Here is a 19,781-nt window from a genome sequence, read left to right as displayed (position 1 = left end):
AATGTACAATGAACATCTAATTTGGCATGATGTGAAATATCTGGAAGTTGCCATGATGTAAGTGATCATTTAATCTTTCCATGTATTAAAGTAAAACAGAAGTTGGTTGTAACATTTCAATAGTAACATCCTTGATTTGTGAGAAGAACACAATGACAGTTCACTGCAATATTGATGTATCTTTATAATATCAACACAAGTCATGATTGTTACTTGACCATGTTGAAATAAAGACAGTGATAACCTAGAAACTTATTAGAAACCCTTCTTAGAAAAGGCATGGAATTAGTGTATATCATGCTTGCTGAGTGCTGCCTTGTTTGCTAAGCCATAAAAATCAGAAATCTCACATCATTATATCTAAAAATGAGTATCTTTCTCTGTACTTTTGATGTGTATTTAATGATGGATCATATCACAGATTGTGAAAGGTTTTATTTCAACTATGTGTAAAATTAATACATCGTAATTAATAAAAGTGAATGGCTTTTAGTGTTTTGGTTGATTGTGATGAATGAAATGTTAACCCACCACCAACAGCAATCTCGCCCACCTTGCTTAAGGTTGTAGTGAAGAGACCACAGTGAACTATTTGGTAGCACAGAGAGATGGCATATGTGGAAATTAGTTTACTCACTGGCTTTAAATTTCTCATAACTCCAGAAATATTCCATCATTTCTATGTTGTATCTCCTCTCCCATTTTGTAACTACTTGGACCCTGTGATGGTTCTAATAAGAAACATTATACAGAGTCCTGTAGAGAGCTCCCCTGAACTGCTCCATGCTGTTGCTGCCTCAGCATCTGACTGGGGAGCAGGCAGCATGCAGGTCCTTGAAGTCACACCAGCCAGTCCGGTGAGCGCCTGCACTAGATGACCACCTTCCTTGATCAGCAGTCTTGCTGAACCCCAGGGCCTACTTTTCAGGCCCCCCGTCAATCACACTGAGAGAGTTAATTTCTAGGGAGGTTGATAAGTCCAGGGGTCCCCAAGGAGAGAGGGGTCTGGAATTCTCAAGGAGGAAGAAAGGACAAAAGTTTTATTTTTTCCTCTACATTCATTCAGTTCAGTTCAGTTCATTGCTCAGTCGTGTCCGACTCTTTACGACCCCATGAATCGCAGCACGCCAGGCCTCCCTGTCCATCACCAACTCCCGGAGTCCAGCCAAACCCATGTCCATTGAGTTGGTGATGCCATCCAACCATCTCATCCCCTGTTGTCCCCTTCTCCTCCTGCCCTCAATCTTTCCCAGCATCAGGGTCTTTCCCAATGAGTCAGCTCTTTGCATCAGGTGGCCAAAGTATTGGAGTTTCAGCTTCAACATCAATCCTTCCATTGAAAACCCAGGACTGATCTATTTAGAATGGACTGCTTGAATCTCCTTGCAGTCCAAGGAACTCTCAAGAGTCTTCTCCAACACCACACTTCTAAAGCATCAATTTTTCGGCACACAGCTTTCTTCACAGTCCAACTCTCACATCCATACACGACCACTGGAAAACCCATAGCCTTCACTAGACGGACCTTTCTTGGCAAAGAAAACTATAAACGGGGAAAAGACAATCCTCGGAGTGGGAGAAACGATAGCAACTGAAACAATTGACAAAGGATTAATTTCCAAGATATACAAACAGCTCATACAACTCAATACCAGAAAAACATACAACCCAATCAAAAAGTGGGAAAGAGACCTAAGCAGACATTTTTCCAAACAAGACTTACAGATGGCTAACAAACATGTGAAGAGTCTCAACCTCACTCATGACTAGAGAAATGCAAATCTAAGCTACAAGGAGATATCACCTCACACCGGTCAGAATGGCCAGTAGGGGCGGAGCCTCGCCGCCTCTCACCCCACCCCTTTCCGTTTGGGGCTCTGTTGGTCCTTCTGCCCAACTGTGCTTCCTTTCTCTGCTTTTCGCTGCCTTTAAATCTCTTTGATTTCTTCTGCAGCAGAGCTGCTTCTTGCCTGTTCTAAGTGTTTCACACAACTTAAGGCAAAAGATAATTTCTTTTTTTTTTTTTTTTCCTTATACACAGCTATTTATTTAGCTGTGTGGGGTCTTTTGTTGCAGCATGTGGGATCTAGTTCCCTGACCAGGGATTGAACCTGGGTCCTGGGCATTGGGAACTGGAACAATGCTTTAGCCACTGGAACACCAGGGAAGTCCCGGCAAAAGAGAATTTTGAGAGCCGCCTCGATGGGAAGCCAAGATGTTTTCAGCAAGTTGAAAAAAGGCAAAATTCAACAGCTCTTTGTGCAAGTGTGTGAAGATGGGTGTCTCGTAAGTGCTGAAAAGTTGAATATAATCCCTCAGATGATCCGTTGGGAGGAAGCCTCAGTAATTGTAACCAGAGACCTGCTTACAACGATGCAGCTGGCTTTTCCCTTAGGAAGTGATTCCAGAAAGAAAGAGGAAGACCGGAATCCAGTGTCATCTGTAACAATCACAGAAATGATATGCCATTACCCCTGCCACATTCTGCTGATATAAAGACTATTCTGGTAATTCTTGTTGCTGCTGGTGCTGAAGCAACCAATTGCCCTCCTTCAACCAGGACTGAACAAGTTTCCAAGAAGCAGGACCTTTTATGCTAAAGCTGGGCGGGAAACTAGCCCAGTGGGGTGGGTCGAACACTTCAACTGCTCTTCAGTTCGCTTCCCAAACACCCTCCCCACTGCTGGCTTTCTTTCCTAATCTCCTCACGCAGTCCCTGAAAGGATATTCTGGAGAAGAGCTAACAAGACAGGAAAGAGAGTGCCACAGACAACTGTGTCCAAAGAGAGTACACCTTTCTCTTTAAATGTGAGATTAGCAACTTCCCTGGTCGTCCAGTGGTTAGACTCTGTGCTTTTTTCCACTGAAGGTTATGTGGGTTCAATCCCTGGTGGGGGACCTAAGATCTCAGAGTTGAAGATTTAATCATTTCTTACACAGAAAGCATTAATCAGTACAATATAATGGAAAATATATATCAAGTTAATCAATTACTTATTAAATAAAACGTGTTTAGGAACTTCCCCGGTGGTCCAATGGTTAAGACCCCGCCTTCTGATTTAGTGATTGTGGTTCCTTACCTAGCAGGGGAACTACGATCCCAAACGCTTTGGGCTGTGAACAAAAAAAGAAAATATGTTTCTGAAGTATCTGTGAGTGGGGACAAATTCTAAGTAGGGCATATTGATACTGATTTTCATGATTAAAGTATCAATAGCTCAAATCTCACGGTTCCCTGCTGGAACCTCGGGTTGTGAATATGACTTTGGTCACTAAGAACTAGGAGAACATTCTCTAGGGAGTTGGCACTAAGGTGTACCTGCTCTTGCAGACTACAGTGGGAATCATGGGGGGATTTCTGTCTAACAGACATTGAATCCTAACAGTATAGACAGGGAATATTTGCCTCAAGACACTTTTTGAGAAGTTCTATGACATTTCAGGCAATGCGGTATGAAAATTTCACCTCTGTGAAATGGCAGATGGAGAAATTCCCTCTCATTTTGAAATTCCCTCAAATTGAAAATCCTTCTCAGGTACTTTGACTCCATGTCACTACTCATAATCTGAAGGGAGGCACAGTTCAGTAGTCAACTAATTTTTGGTAGAAACACTTCTCATGGTGACAAACTATACAAGCAGACACATGAAACTCCCTTCCTTTCTTAGACCTCAGTATTTCCTACTGCTTCCATTTGAGTCCCTGTCTGTCTCCAGGGACCAAAGGGAGTAAAACCTTCCGCAAGCATTTCGATAGTCTCTTTGGAGATGTTGTCATAAACTTTTAATTGTTTTATCACTAGCAACTGAGCAATAAATGTTTTCAGAAACAATCTCAGTTCCCCAAGCCTGTGTCACATCGAAGCTACAGGTGAAAAGATAATAGCAGTTCTGAGGGGACGTGAATCACAGGATGACAAGCCCTTATGTAGGGGTCTGGCTGCCTCCCTCCCTGCCACAGGAGCAGCTTGCTGTGACCAGACCCACTATCCGGGAAATGGGAGGACGTCAAGTGAGTAGTTTCTGTTTCAGCCTGAGGCCAAGAATCTGCAAGAAACAGGTGCTTCGGAGAGTCTCAGTTGGTGACCATACAGGAAAAAGGAAGTGTTCTGACTCAAAGTAATCCAGGGCCAAAGCAACACGGGAAGGAGGAATAATTCAAAAAACTAAATGGAGCTATTAAAGAGGGATTGGGTGCTACACCAGATATCAGTTCCCAATGCCTCTTAATGTATCTTAGTATAATTCTTTTTGAAAAAATATTTATTTGGCTGTACAGGATCTTACTTGTGGCATATGGGATCTAGTTCCCTGACGAGGGATCAGACCTAGGCCTCCAAACCCAACCTCCCCCACCCACCACCCACATTGGGAATGAGGAGTCTTAGTCACTGGGCCACCAAGGAAGTCACAGTATAATTTTTGTGACCGTGATTGTTACTGTTGAATCCAAGCCATATGAAACCTGATGTTTAATGTAACTAGTGACTGGAATTGCATAGATAGATCTGAAATCATGGAGTACCTTACAGAAAACATGCATCTTTAGGGTTACTATATGTGTGCCAATAGCAGCTCCATGATTAATAAAAGTAAATTAAAACTATAGGAATGATCTGTCTTTAATAGAAACAGTGTATACAGTTGACAATTCTGTGCTTAGTCTTTGAATCGTGTCTGACTCTTGGCAACGCCATGCACTGTAGCCCGCCAGGCTCCTCTGTCCGTGGAAGTCTCCAGGCAAGAATAGTCTCTTTCTTCATTCAGTTCAGTTCAGTTCAGTTACTCAGTCATGTCCGACTCTTTACAACCCCATGGACTGCAGCACGTCAGGCCTCCCTGTCCATCACCAACTCCCAATGTCTATTCAAACTCATGTCCATTGAGTCATGATGCCATCCAACCATCTCATCCTCTGTTGTCCCATCTCCTCCTACCCTCAATCTTTCCCAGGATCAAGGTCTTCTCAAATAAGTCACTTCTTTCCATCAGGTGGCCAAAGTATTGTAGATTCAACTTCAACATCAGTCCTTCCAATATTTAGGGCTGATTTCCTTTAGGATGGACTGGTTGAATCTCCTTGTAGTACAACGGACTTTCAAGAGTCTTCTCCAACACCACAGTTCAAAAGCATCAATTCTTCGGGGCTCAGCTTTCTTCATAGATCAACTCTCAAATCCATACATGACTACTGGATAAACCATAGTCTTGACTAGACATACCTTTGTTGGCAAAGTAATGTCTCTGCTTTTTAATACACTGTCTAGGTTGGTCATAACTATTCTTCCCAGGAGTAAGGCTCTTTTAATTTCATGGCTGCAGTCACCATCTGCACTGATTTTGGAGCCCAAAAAAATTAACTCTGCCACTGTTTCCACTGTTTTCCCATCTATTTGCCATGAAGTGATGGGAACAGATGCCATGATCTTAGTTTCCTGAAGGTTGGGCTTTAAGCCAAATTTTGACTCTACTCTTTTACTTTCATCAAGAGGCTTTTTAGTTCTTCTTCTCTTTCTGCCATAAGGGTGGTGTCATCTGCATAGCTGAGGTTATTTTATTTCTCCCAGCGATCTTGATTCCAGCTTGTACTTCTTCCAGCCCAGCATTTCTCAGTATGTACTCTGCATATAAGTTCAATAAGTAGGGTGACAATATACAGCCCTGACGTACTCCTTTCCCTATTTGCAACCAGTCTGTTGTTTCATGGCCAGTTCTAACTGTTGCTTCCTGACCTGCATACAGATTTCTCAAGAGGCAGATCAGGTGATCTGGTATTCCCATTTTTCTAAGAATTTTCCACAGTTTCTGGTGAAGGTTACTGTTGGTTGTGGGTTAATACTTCATTCATTACAACCAACTAAAACACTAAAAACCATTCACTTCTACTAATGGTCTTGTATGAATTTCATACATAGTTGAAATAAAACCTTAATAATCCATGGGATGATGCATGATTAAATACATTTCAAAAGTACAGAGAAAGATATCATTTTTCTGATTTTTATGGTGTGTAAAACAAAGCCTAGCAAAACAATTAGTAAACGTGATATATACTAATTGCCTGCCTTTCCCAGAAGGGTTTCCAATACATTTCTAGGTTATCACAGAAGCTGTCTCTTCCAGCACTGTCAAGTAATATTCATGACGTGCTGAAATTATAAAGGTACATCAGTATTGTAGTGAACTGTGATGGTGTTCCTCTTTCAAATCAACTCATATAACTATTGAAAATTTATAACCAACTTCTGTCTTACTTTAATACATGAAAACATTCCATGATCACTTACATCATGGCAACCTCCCAATATTTCACATCAATGCCAAGCACCTCCGTTTAGATGTTCATTGTCCATTTTACATTATGGTATCCTTCATCTTCTAATGGATAATAGATAGAAATAGTTGCAACACAATATGAAAAGGCTGATCTTTCAAGCATAAACCATCCAAAACCTATGTTTGCATACACACTATAGAAGTGAAGCATAGTATGGATTATTTGAGCATTGAATTACATTCACTTCTAATAATCCCAAATCACGTCATTATAAACAAACATACATTGCTAATAATTCTAACTTTCTAAACGTCAATCTTCATCGCATGATCCATGCTAATATATCCATTTTCTGTGAGTTTTAACTATGGAGTACTCCCTATAGTAATTTTCCTTCAGAGAAACTTTGGAAAAGAGGATTGATGAAATACTTTTTAATAGGCAGTCTCTTATGTTTCTTTATATCTGACTTTTGATTAAATACTTTTCTTCATATTTATTACATTATTCCCATAGGTTTTGTGTATAAACTCTCAAGTTTTCTGATGCATGTTTATGACAAACCTTTCATCACTTGTTCCATTACTACTGTTTTTCCCCGGTGTGTGTTCTCAGCTGTTTAGTGAGATGACCACGATGACTAAAACCTTTGCCACACTGTTCATGTTTTTAAGGTTTCTCTTCAGTATGAACTCGCAGATGTGTAGTAAGAATTGATTTCTGATTAAAGGCTTTGCCACATTCTGTACATTTATATGGTTTCTCTCCAGTATGCACTCGCAGATGATTACTGACAACTGATTTGTGATTAAAGGCTTTGCCACATTCTGTACATTGGTATGCTTTCTCCCCAGTGTGGATTCGATGATGTGCAATTAAATTTGAACTCTGAATAGAGGCTCAGCCACACTCTATACAATGATAAGGTCGCTCTCCACTATGAATTTGCTGATGTCAAGTAAGCTCTGAACAACTGATAAAGGCTTTTTCACATTCCTTACATTTTAAGGTTTCTCCCCAGGATGAATTCGTTGATAATGGGTAAGAGTTGAGTTCTGACTAAAGGCTTTGCCACATTCTGTACATTTATATGATTTCTCTCCAGTATGCACTCGCAAATGTCTAGTGAGACCTGATTTCTGATTAAAGGCTTTGCCACATTCTGTACATTTATAAGGTTTCTCTCCAGTATGAACTCGCAGATGTGCAGTAAGATTGAAGTTCTGATCAAAGGCTTTGCCACATTCTGTACATTTATAAGGTTTCTCTCCAGTATGAACTCGCAGATGTGTAGTAAGATGGATCTTCTGATTAAAGCCTTTGCCACATTCAATACACTTATACGGTCTCTCCCCAGTATGAATTCGCTGATGTCTAGTAAGTGCAGAACTGTTTATGAAGGTCTTCCCACATTCTGGACACTTATAACGCTTCTCCCCCATATGAATTCGGTGATGTTTACTAAGATTTGAACTCGCAATAAAGGCTTTGCCACATTCTGAACATTTATAACATTTCTGTCCAGTGTGAGTAAGCTGATGTTGAGTAAGAAGTGAGCGACGGACAAATGTTTTGCCACATTCTGTACATTTGAAAGATTTCCTTTCTGTATGAATTTTCCTACGTCTACTTAGATTGAATGAGGTACTAAGGACTTTCCCGTGTATCTTACATTGGTGTCCTTTCTGTGGATTTTGAATAGTTTGCTGTTGTACAAGTTCTGAAGACTGATTAGAAGCTTTACCATATTCACTACAATTATAAGTGTTCTCTCCAGTGGGAAAACTCTTTACAGAATGAAATGACATCTTATAAAAGATATTTCTACATTTATTACTTTTAGAATCCCTGTATGATGATTCAGGTACCTGATGTTTCATAAGGTTTGAGTCTCCTTCAACCTTATACCCAGTTTCATTGCTTGAATACCTTCTCACTCCACCATAAATACTCTTGTAATTACTGGGGCTGGAACTCATAATTAAGGCTTGACTAATTTTATTACATGTGGAAAGCAGTTCCATATTAGCAATATCATGATGTGTATTGAACAATGACAGTTGGACTACATATCTTCCATTATCATCAACATTATACATTGTGGAAAGGAGAGGAAATATCTTTTGCTGGAAAAATAATGATTTCCTGCTCACAGATCCCTGAAATTGAGTATAATGTGAGTTTTGCCCCTCACTTTTAAATTTCAGGTGTTCAGACATGCTTGAATGTATGCTTAAATGAAGGCTACATTCAGAATTGTTTGCATGAGTATTTGCAGTAGAGACTAAATCACCTTCCAAATATATCAGGTTTCCTTTCAGAGAACATGTATGTTTCAAAAGGTGATGTAAATCTTTTTTAGAAAACTTACACTTCTCAGCAGATGTTGAAGACTGATATTCGTGTTTCTCCCAGTTTGGATCATGTTCCTCATTTCTTTTTGCAGTAAGGTTTGCCTTATGTGTAACTGTCTCAATTTCTTTATGTCCATATAAACATCTTCTCTGTCTTTCATATGCCCTCATATATTCTAAGTGTTTTCTTAAATTGAAATTTCTGAGGTGTAGTCTTTCATATATTCCTAGGTTTGCTTTTGGAAACAAATCTTTTATCCTTGGTTTTGGTGGCATCAAATCCCAGGTGTCTTGTGGAGACATAGCTGAAAGATAACAAATAATAAGTAATTTTGCCTGCTATTCTCAGTGAATATCCTTAAAGATTTAGAGAAAACTGATGAACCCTTTATGAGCTCAAAAATAAAATAGAGAAGGGAGGATCAAGATGCCAGAGTATTAGGAGGACACAGACTTTTCTTTCCACAAAATCATCAAGAATACATCAGAAATGGAACTCTTCTCACAGAGCCAAGCTGGACACTAGCAGAGGCCCTTGGAAATCTAAAAGGACAGTTACATTCCTGCTGAGCCAGGTAGGACAAGAGAAAGAAGAAGGAAAAGGAAGAGGAGAGAAGTGGGATGGGGCCTGCACCCCTGGGGGGACATGAAAGTGAGGAGCGGTCTGCACATCCGGGGAAGGCCCTCGTCGGGGAGCTCAGTTTGGACAGGAGGAGAGCCTCATTCTCTGTGGGAGAGAACATGGCAACCCGCATGTGGCAGCAGGACAGAGTTAGACCTGCACATGGGGTGCTGACCCCTGCCCTGCCCACCCAGCCTGAGCGGCACGTCCACCACTGCAGACAACGGCTGGGTGTGAAATGTGGGGTTCGGACAGCAGACCCAGGCAGAGGCCTGCGGTTGGCAGTGAGGAGACATCCTGAGGGGTCGGGAGTGAGGGAGGGCTCTGTAAACGGGATGCTTGTGGAGGAAGCCTGAACCACCACAGAGCAGAGCACAAATCTCTGGACCAATCTCTGCACCAAGGTGTAGGCACCAGAAGGATGACTAACGAGGTGCCTGTAGCCTTCAAAACAGAGACTACAAGCAGAAAACTGGACAAAATGAGATGGCAAAGGAATGTGTGACAGAGGGAGAAGCAGGCTAAGAACCTACAGGAACCACTAAATGAAGAGGAGACGGGCAATCTAAGGATTACTTCTTGATTTTAGTCATCCAAAGTGGAGACACCAAACATTTTCACAAATCCTAGCTGCCTAATAATTCTTTAGTCCACTTCTTGTCCAACATGTTTCAAAGAATGTTCTACTAGATGCTTCAACCTAAAAATAACACATGATATTGACAGAGAACTAATCATAAAGTGAAGACACATAGGAAAATATCTGAGGAAGCTCATTACACATAAGATAAATTAATAATTTCTTTTTTAAAAAATAATTTCTTAAGAAATTAAATGAAAGAGAGACTTTGAAAATATCCTTGGAACACTGGAAATTCTGCTCATTACTCTGTGGAGACCTAAATGGGAAGGAAATAGAATGGGAAAGACTAGAGATCTTTTCAAGAAAATTAAAGATACCAGGGGAACATTTCATGCAAAGATGGGCACAATAAAGGACATAAATGTTATGGGCTTAACAGAAGCAGAAGTTCTTAACAAAAGGTATCAGGAATAGGTGGAAGAGCTATACAAAAATATCTTAATGACCGTGATAACCAGGATGGGGTGATCACTCACCTAGAGACAGACATCCTGGAGTCTGAAATCAAGTGGGTCTAAAGAAGCATCACTACCAGCAGAGCTAGTGGAGGTGATGGAATTCCAGCTGAGCTATCTCAAATCTAAAAGATGATGCTATGAGCATGCTGCACTCAATATGCCAGCAAATTTGGAAAACTCAGTAGTGGCCACACGGCTGGGAAACGTCAGTTTTCATTCAAAACTCAAAGAAAGGCAATACACAAAAATGTTAAAATGACCACACAGTTGCACTAATTTCACACACTAGCAAAGGCAGGCTCAACATTCTCCAAGTAAGGCTTCAACAGAATGTGAACTGAGAAATGCCAGATGTTCAAGCTGTATTTAGGAAAGGTAGAGGAGCCGGTGATCAAATTGGCAACATCCCTTGGATCATTGAAAAAGCAATAGAGTTCCAGAAAAACATCTGCTTTGGTTTTATTGACTATATCAATGCCTTTTACTGTGTGGATCACAACAAACTGGAAAATTCTGAAAGAGATGGCGATACAAGACCACCTTACCTGCCTCCTGACAAATCGCTATGCAGGTCAAGAAAAGACAGTTAGAACCAGACATGGAACAACGGACTGGTTCCAAATTGGGAAAGGAGTATGTCACGACTGTATAGTGTCACTCTGCTTATTTAACTTATATGCAGAGTACATGATGCATGAGCCCTGGGTGATCCCTGGGTTGGGAAGATTCCCTGGAGAAGGGAAAAGCTACCCACTCCAGGATTCTGGCCTAGAGAATTCCATGGACGGCATAGTCTGTGGAGTCGCAAAGAGTCGGACATGACTGAGCACCGTTCGCTTTCACTTTTCATCATGCTAAATGGTGGACTGGAAGAAGCACAAGCTGGAATCAAGATACAGGGAAAATATCAACAACGTCAGATATGCAGATGACACCATGCTCATGGCAGAAAGCAATGAGAGACTGAGGAGTCTCCTGATGAAACTGAAAGAAGAGAGTGAAAAGCTGCCTTCAAACTCAACATTCAGAAAACCAAGATCATGGCATCCAGTCCCATCACTTCATGGAAAATAGTTGGGGAAACAATGGAAACACTAACAGACTTTATTTTTCGGGGCTCCAAAAATACTGGAGATGTTGACTTCAGCCATGAAATTAAAAGATACTTGCTCCTTGTGTGAGAGCCATTTCCTAGGTAGGTTGATAAGAAATCTAGGGGTCCCCAAGGAGAGAGAGGTCTGGAATACTCAAGGAGGAAGAAAGGACAAACTTTTTACTTTTTTTCCTCTACATTCCTTAGGATTATATAACAATAATGTATCCTGCCTGAGGACAGTCTCTGGATTAAACCTTCTGGCTAGTCCTGTTATTTTACAATGTAAATTATGGGAGTAGGTCTAGTCTTTACAAGGTTTATATAACAATGTATCCTGCCTGAGGACAGTCTCCGCATTAAACCTTGTGGCTAATTCTGATATTTTAAAATGTAAATTATGGGAATAGGTTTGGTGAGGACTTTACAAGCTCCAGACATTCTTTGGATTCATTGAAGAGTATATAACTCCATTGCTAACAATACCAAGCATGTACTCTTGCTGCCCTCTTCTGATGTCTATGTCAGAAGCTTTCTCTATCTCCTTTATACTTTAATAAAATTTTATTACACAGAAGCTCTGAGCGATCAAGCCTCTCTCTGACCCCAGATTGATTTTTTCTCCTCCAGACGCCAAGAACCCCGGCGTCTTTGCATGATTCATCAACAGCCTTTCACTTGGGAGGAAAAGTATGAGCAACCTAGACAGCATATTAAAAAGCAGAGACATTACTTTGCTGAAAAAATGTCTGTCTAGTCAAAGCTATGGTTTTTCCACTAGTCATATATGGATGTGAGAGTTGGACCATAAAGAGAGCTGAGTCCCGAAAACCTGATGCTTTTAAACTGAGGTGTTGGAGAAGACTGTGAGTCCCTTGGAGTGCAAGGAGATCACATCACTACATCCCAAGGGAAATCAGTCCTGAATATTCATTGGAAAGACTGATGCTGGAGCTGAGGCTCCGATAATTTGGCCACCTCAGGCAAAGAACTGACTCACCAGAAAAGACCCTGATGCTGGGGGAAATTGAGGGCAGGAGAAGAAGGGGATAACACAGGATGAGATTGTTGTATGCATCACCGATTTGATAGACGTGAGTTTGACCAGGTTCCAGGTGTTGGTGATGGAGAGAGAAGCCTGGTGTGCTGCATTCAATGGGTTTGCAAAGAATGGGACACAACTGAGAGACTGAATGAACTGACTGATAGGTATAATTGATTCTTTTCAGTGTACAGTAGTAGAAAATTATAAAACAGCTGTATTCCAATTAGAACTTTTTTAAAAGATTTCTTTTTACAATCTAGAAATTCTTATAGTTTCAATCAACCATTAAGAATATGGGTGGAAAATGTGCTAGGCTTTTTGTGTGTGTGTGTGCTAGGCTTTTATGCCAATTTATTTTAAAATTCTATGAGGTAAATAAATATATTAAAGTGATTTAAAAAAATAAAAAATAAAGTAGTTTAGCATTTTAGTATCAGGCCTGATACACTTCAGATATTTAATATGAAATCATAGAGGGAAAAGAGAAACTTTGAAGTAAACCTGAGATGTGCATTCTTTGATTTTCAGAAGGTTTTACTTTCTGCAGTGAAAAAATTACTTGAATTTGAAATTTATTTAGAAGGTCCTATCTCTAGCTCCCAGTGGACAGGAAGTTATAAATCAGACAACAAGAACCTGTCCCCAGTATTCCTAGAAGTTTAGCAGTTTCTCTACCACTTTACTCACACATTTTTCTCTAGAGGTAGAAAGAAACTTTCAAAGAACAGTCATACAGTTACTCATAAATGGCACAATTTTCCTAGGATCCCCAAGAAACGGAAGAGCAATCAATAAATGCAGTTTGTGACAAGCTAAGAGAAGACTTTTAGTTTACACTGTGATGGAGAAAAGTAATCACGAGATGAATTCATGCATGATTTAAGAGAGAGAATGGGGCAGGTGATCCATTTCTGTCACAGTAGTAAAAATAAAGCCAGGTTTTCCAAAATCATTTCCACTGAGGAACATCTTCCTAAATCACGTGACAAAGGCTGACTTCCTCTCTGCTCCTTGGACCTCTCATCTGAGTCCACTCACACCTACCTGGGTGTATGGCTGCTGTGTCCATTCTCCTTATACTCCTGGGGTCGTTCAGTTCCTCCAGAAAGGTGACCAGGTTCGGCTTAGAGGCCACAAGACCTGTTCATCAGAGAAAGGAATATTTGTGTTCTTAGAGATTCATCCGTGTTCAATCCTGTATGTATTCAAGTGAGACGGGAATGCATTGGAGAATGTTGATAAAGCCTAGAAAATTATTTCCCCAAATACTATATTCAAAGCACTTCTACAACACTAATAAATACATAACAATCAAATCCTGAGATTTTGGTCACATGCTGCTAAGGCAAAAGTAAGTGTGTAAATGTAAAATTAACAGAGCGTGCAACTATTTAATATCACAGAACGTATACAATTACCACTCAGCTAGAATGAAGCAGGCAGAGTACATCAGGGAAGAAAAAGCTTACCAGCATAGCAAACCATCATGAAGCCTTCCTCTCTAAACTCACAGACACTCACTTCACCCTAGAGAGCAGAGATCTGAAACCACTGTGGGAAGCAGACAATTTCGGAAGACATTCTAGAAATGAAGGAACCAAAACCTCGTGGGTAGGTAAGCGATTCTGGAAGGAAGTTCTCCTCACCCAAGGAGGCCAGGTTCCTGTAGTTCTCTAACATCACCTCCCTGTACAAGTCCCGCTGACTGAGGTCCAGGCATTCCCACTCCTCTTGACTGAAGTCTATGGCCACATCCCAGAACGTCAGCCGTCCCTGGAATACAAAGTACAGATGCCATGTGGCCATGGAAAGACTTCCTTATGTGACCCAAGTTGGAAACAGCAAGTTCAGAGAATTGGTTTTCCTTTAGGAGAGTGCCTGCTATTACACAAGAATATAGCATTTACACAGTGATATTTTCACCGTATTTTTAACCCCAAGAAAAGAGGATGAGATATGATCCACAAACTACTACAGAAAGTAGCATGACTAGGAAGAGGAATTATAAAATAAATATTGGCATACTTATTTTTGACTGTTGTACTCATGTGACACAGGATAAACTATCAAAAAAAAAAAAAAAAAAAACCCTGGAAATATTTTTTTTTAAAAACACATTTCATTCCAAACATTCTGCAGTGGGACCAATGTGCCACATTTTTAACAAGCTTACTTGAGCTAGTAACGTTTAAAATTCTGCTCCATGAATGACTAATTTGAAGAGCTGTTAGGTAGAATAGTAAGGAAAGAATTCATCCTTAACTTTGAACTTTAAGTTTTCTGCAGATTTTACAGGTCTCTTAGTAGTAACCTTGGTGGCAAGAATCATTTTAACTATTTAGCACCTACTATATATGCAGGTCAGGAAGCAACAATTAGAACTGGACATGGAACAACAGACTGGTTCCAAATAGAAAAAAGGAGTACGTCTAGGCTGTATATTGTCACCCTGCTTATTTAACTTATATGCAGAGTACATCATGAGAAAGGCTGGGCTGGAGGAAGGACAAGCTGGAATCCAGACTGCCAGGGGAAATATCAATAACCCCAGATATGCAGATGACACTAACCTTATGGCAGAAAGTGAGGAGGAACTTAAAAGCCTCTTGATGAAAATGAAAGAGAGTGAAAAAGTGGGCTTAAAGCTCAACATTCAGAAAATTAAGATAGTGCCATCTGCTAACATCACTTCATGGGAAATAGATGGGGAAACAGTGGAAACAGTGTCAGACTTTAATTTTTTGGGCTCCAAAATCACTGAAGATGGTGATCGCAGCCATGATATTAAAAGATGCTTACTCCTTGGAAGGAAAGTTATGAGCAACCTAGATACCATATTAAAAAACAGAGACAATACTTTATCAACAAAGGCCCATCTAATCAAGGCTATGGTTTTTCCAGTGGTCATATATGGATGTGAGAGTTGGACTGTGAAGAAAGCTGAGGGCCGAAGCATTGATGCTTTTGAACTGTGGTGTTGGAGAAGACTCCTGAGTCCCTTGGACTGCAAGGAGATCCAGTCAGTCCATCCTAAGGGAGATCGGTCCTGGGTGTTCATTGGAAGGACTGATGCTGTAGCTGAGTCTCCAATATTTAGGCCACCTCATGCGAAGAGTTGACTCATTGGAAAAGACCCTGAGGCTGGGAGGGATTGGGGGCAGGAGGAGTAGGGGATGACAGATGATGAGATGGCTGGATGGCATCACCAACTCCCGATGGACTTGAGTTTGAATAAACTCTGGGAGTTGCTGATGGACAGGGAGGCCTGGCGTGCTGCGATTCAAGGGGTCGCAAAGAGTCAGACTCGACTGAGAGACTGAACTGAACTATATTTCTGACAGTTTTTCAGAATCTTCAATGTGCAACAGAAATAATTTAAAATCAATAATGTTGCTCTTGCATCCTTTAGAAGATATTTTAACAAACATTTTTTAAAATGGCAGAGCTGAAATTTTACATCAGTTTATGGACTCTAGACAGTAATAAAACACAGACAAATATACAGAGACAACTCTGCTGAAAGTTTACAGAAAATTCTGTATTCCTAAATAATACTAAAAGCAAGAAACATGTTAGTCACTCAGTCCTTTCCTATTCTTTGCAACCTCGGGGGCTGTAGCCTCCCAGGCTCCTCACACCATGGGATTCTCCAGGCAAGAATACTGGAATGGGTAGCCATTCCCTTCTCCAGGGACCTTTTCTGAAGAAAAAAAAAGAAAAAAGAACTTCATAGCATGGGAATCTCACAGAAGCACAGGAACCAATGAACATCTGAGGTCATGGTGTAAGAAGTACATGGGAAAATGTATTATCACTGCCAGGTATTTTGGCAACATTATGAAAGCCATTATCTCAATCTACTATGAAAAATAATAATTATGCTATTCCACTGCATATATTCCTCCCATGACCTGTAACCTAATAATACATATCCAGGTTACTCCTTGCCTAGGAGAACACATACACTAATCACCCCTTCCTCCAGACAGGCCACACATTTTTCTGTAACTGTCAAGTGTAAACTCATGCTTATTGATTATTGGCTAATTGTTTCACTGTCTGAGCACATGGCACATGAGTGATGGGGTCATTGAGATTATATTTACCCTTCCTTAATTTATGTAAGTCTCAAGGAATTTGGGGCGGTGGGTTTGGACACGTACACATGGGGTATAAAAGATTTTCACAAACGCTGGTCGGGGTCCTTGGCCAAGAGGAGACTCTGCCTTGGACCCACCTGTGTGGGTCCACTGCACTCCACTATCTGCATTGTCCTTCTGACTGCGTTTGTTTCCTGGAACGCGTGGCTAAAACATTTCCATTGGGAATCTCAGATACCAGTGACCCCAAGTGTTCATTTCTCACAAAGGGAAGTCACTAATTCTTCTTGAGAATTCATCGTGGTCTACAGAAAGCCAGGATAGAGCGAAGAAAAGGCTGTGGGACACAAGGGAGAAGCAGCCTAAGAGCCGGTCTTCACCATTATAAGAAATAAAGGAAAAAGAGATGTTGACAACAACAAACCCCCCAGGGAGAAAAATTAGAATCAGAGCGTAAAGGTGTGCAGCTTCTCAGCCCAGCCGTTTCAGGAGGAAAAGCAGACACAGCCCCCAACCCGGGAGAGGACGTTCACCTGAGAAGCGGCCATTCCCTCCTCTTCTGCCTCCTGCTCTGCGTCTTCTTTGGGGATATTATGTCCCAAACTCTCACACAGGCTGAGAAAATACCTTTAAAGGCATCCACACAGCTCTTTCACCTTCAGCTGCTGCAGTGAAAAGGAAGAGAACATCCTCTTTCTCTCTCCCTTTTCTGAGCTCTTTTCTGACTTCCTCTGTCCCTCAGCTGTAGTGGGTAATCAAGATTAAGCTGATACGCTAATCACATCCTGGGTTTGGTGCTCACTTTCCCCACTCTCTTTGCAGACCACCCCGAGAGTTCTCTTTGTTTTCGCATTAGAGAGACCAAGCCCCAGAACAATTCACAAGAAACAAGGAACCCAACTTCTGGGCTACCTGACTCTGCCTCTGAGGGTCTTTGAAACAATGCAGCAGGAAGACCCGCTTCCAGGAGCCCTGAGCTTGAGCCCTCAGCTCTGCCTGCCCCAGAGCTCTGGAGCGAGGGTTGAGAGCGGGATCTTCTAAAAACAAAGAACCTCAGCCTGATCCCTGGGGAGGGGCTCTTTCTTGGATGGGTGTGGCCCTGCCAGGCCTGTGCCTGTGCCCTTGGGGGAGGGGAGGGGAGGGGTGAGTGTTTGGTGGGAATCACCTGGGGGCCCTGGGTTCCTGCAAGGCTTTGCTCTCAGAATTCTAGGAAAGATGGCCTGAGTCCTTAGTTTTGGTTTGTTTCTTACTCCCCTCTGTAACCTGGGACACAGGTTTGCACAAAATTATTTGCACTGTGACCACCTCTCTGCAGGTGGGCGGTCTGCTACATAAAGCAAGACCAGGATCCGGGAGGTGTTTCCATCACAGCTTTCTTAGAGAATAAACCAGGGGCAGCAGTGGACGTTGGGTTAACAGTGTGTATGTGCAGGGACAGATGCATTTGAAAATGATGCCCTAAAATCTATCCGGTGACCAACCAAGGACATAATGATCAGTGTTAAGTCATAAGTGAACTTACCCATAAATTAACACATGAAACAGATTCTGTGGTGGCTCAGACAGGAGAGCCTGCCTGCATGTGGGAGACCCCAGTTTGATCCCTGGGTCAGAGAGATCCCCTGGAGAAGAAAATGGCCACCATTTCCAGTATTCTTGCCTGGAAAATCCCATGGACAGAGGAGCCTGGCGGGCTACAGTCCATGGAGTCCCAAGGAATCAGACATGGTCTGAGCGACTTCACCTTCACTTTCAACACAGAAAAATGTTGCTTCTCTACTTCATGTTTGTATTTCCAGGCTTTATGAATCATCTGCTCCAGTTTGTTCTCTGCTCTTTATGGAGAGTTCTATTTTTCATATCTTTAAAGGATAATTGACTAAGGAAAAATTAAATATAGCATATCCGTTTTTCTAGTGGTATATATTCTAAAAAATAATCACTGTGCATGCACCAGTACCACTATCTCAGATGATTTAGTTTCACAGCAGAATTGAGAGTAAGGTACAGAGCTTTCCCATATACCTTTTGTTCCCTCACGAGGACAATCTCCCTACTTATGTCCCCACCAGTGTGTACATTTGCTACCACTGATGAATATACATAGACATTAAACAAAGTTTCTAGTTTCACCTTATGTTTCTCTTGTGGGGGTGTTCACTCTAAGGATCTGGGCAAATGTTTAATGACTTGTGTGCATTAAAACAGTTTCACACAATGATTTCACGGTCCTGAACTCAGGATATTCGTAGCCCCTCCTTGCAACCCGTGGCATCCACGGACCATTTTAATCTCTTCTACATTTCCGAATAGATTCTCATGTGGCTCCGTGGTAAAGAATGCACCTGGCAATGCAGGTGACCCGAGTGATGTGGGTTCAATCCTTGAGTAAGGAAGATACTTTGAAAGAAGAAATGGCCACCCACTCCAGTGTTCTTTCCTGGGAAATCTCAGGGACACAGGTACCTGGCAGGTACAATCCATTCAGTCCCAAAGACTCAGACACAATGCAGCACATAAGAACATTGACCTACATCAAAATGCCATCTTGTGAAAATCTTCCTTTTTGTAGCATTTTTCAGATGGGCTTCCTTCACATAGTAAAATGCGTGGAACGATCGTCCATGTATTTTATACCTTGAAAGCTTAATATAAAAATGTTTAAAATCGATGTCAGCACGACTAGTCCTGCTTTTTAAATAATACCATCAAGAACATTTTCTAGATTCCATATGTATTTATGTTAAAACTTATTTTCACAAATATAGAGCATAGACCTGTGGACACAGTAGGAGAATGAGAGGAGTCCCAATAGAGAGAAGAGCCTTGACATATATTCACCACAATGTGTAAAACAGGTAGCAGGTGGGAAGGTGCTCCATAGCACAGACAGCTCAGCGTGGGGCTCTGTGATGGCTAGAGGAGGGAGACGGAGATCGTGGGAGGGGGGTTCAAGACAGAGTGGGTGTACATATACCTATGGTGATTGATGAAATTGTCCAGCAGAATCTAACACAACATTTTAAATCAATTATATTCCAAAAATATATATTCATCTCAAAAGAAAAAAGAAAAACCAGACATAACGCAGTGCTTAGGAACCCCCCTGACAGTGCGGGGCCCTCGGGCCTCGTCCCTGGTCCAGGAATACTCCACGCGCTCTGGGGAGACAGCCTGTGCGCCTCAGCT

General features: G+C 41.4%; 1 protein-coding gene across 1 annotated transcript; it reads right to left on the bottom strand.

Moving 5' to 3' along the window:
• Positions 1-7,281: 7,281 nt before the first annotated feature.
• Positions 7,282-17,140, bottom strand: LOC122692862 (zinc finger protein 420-like). Its single transcript, XM_043900675.1, has 5 exons — positions 17,108-17,140; positions 14,139-14,265; positions 13,537-13,632; positions 9,444-9,697; positions 7,282-8,064 (listed from the first exon to the last, which is right to left on the bottom strand). Exons 1-5 carry the CDS (start codon positions 17,138-17,140, stop codon positions 7,282-7,284), a joined length of 1,293 nt encoding a protein of 430 aa, XP_043756610.1.
• Positions 17,141-19,781: the final 2,641 nt, after the last annotated feature.

The sequence above is a fragment of the Cervus elaphus genome, chromosome 4, assembly GCF_910594005.1.
Source record: "Cervus elaphus chromosome 4, mCerEla1.1, whole genome shotgun sequence".
Lineage (NCBI taxonomy): Eukaryota > Metazoa > Chordata > Mammalia > Artiodactyla > Cervidae > Cervus > Cervus elaphus.
The sequence above is the reverse complement of the archived record's forward strand: the minus strand, read 5'-3'. Positions and strand labels throughout refer to the sequence as shown.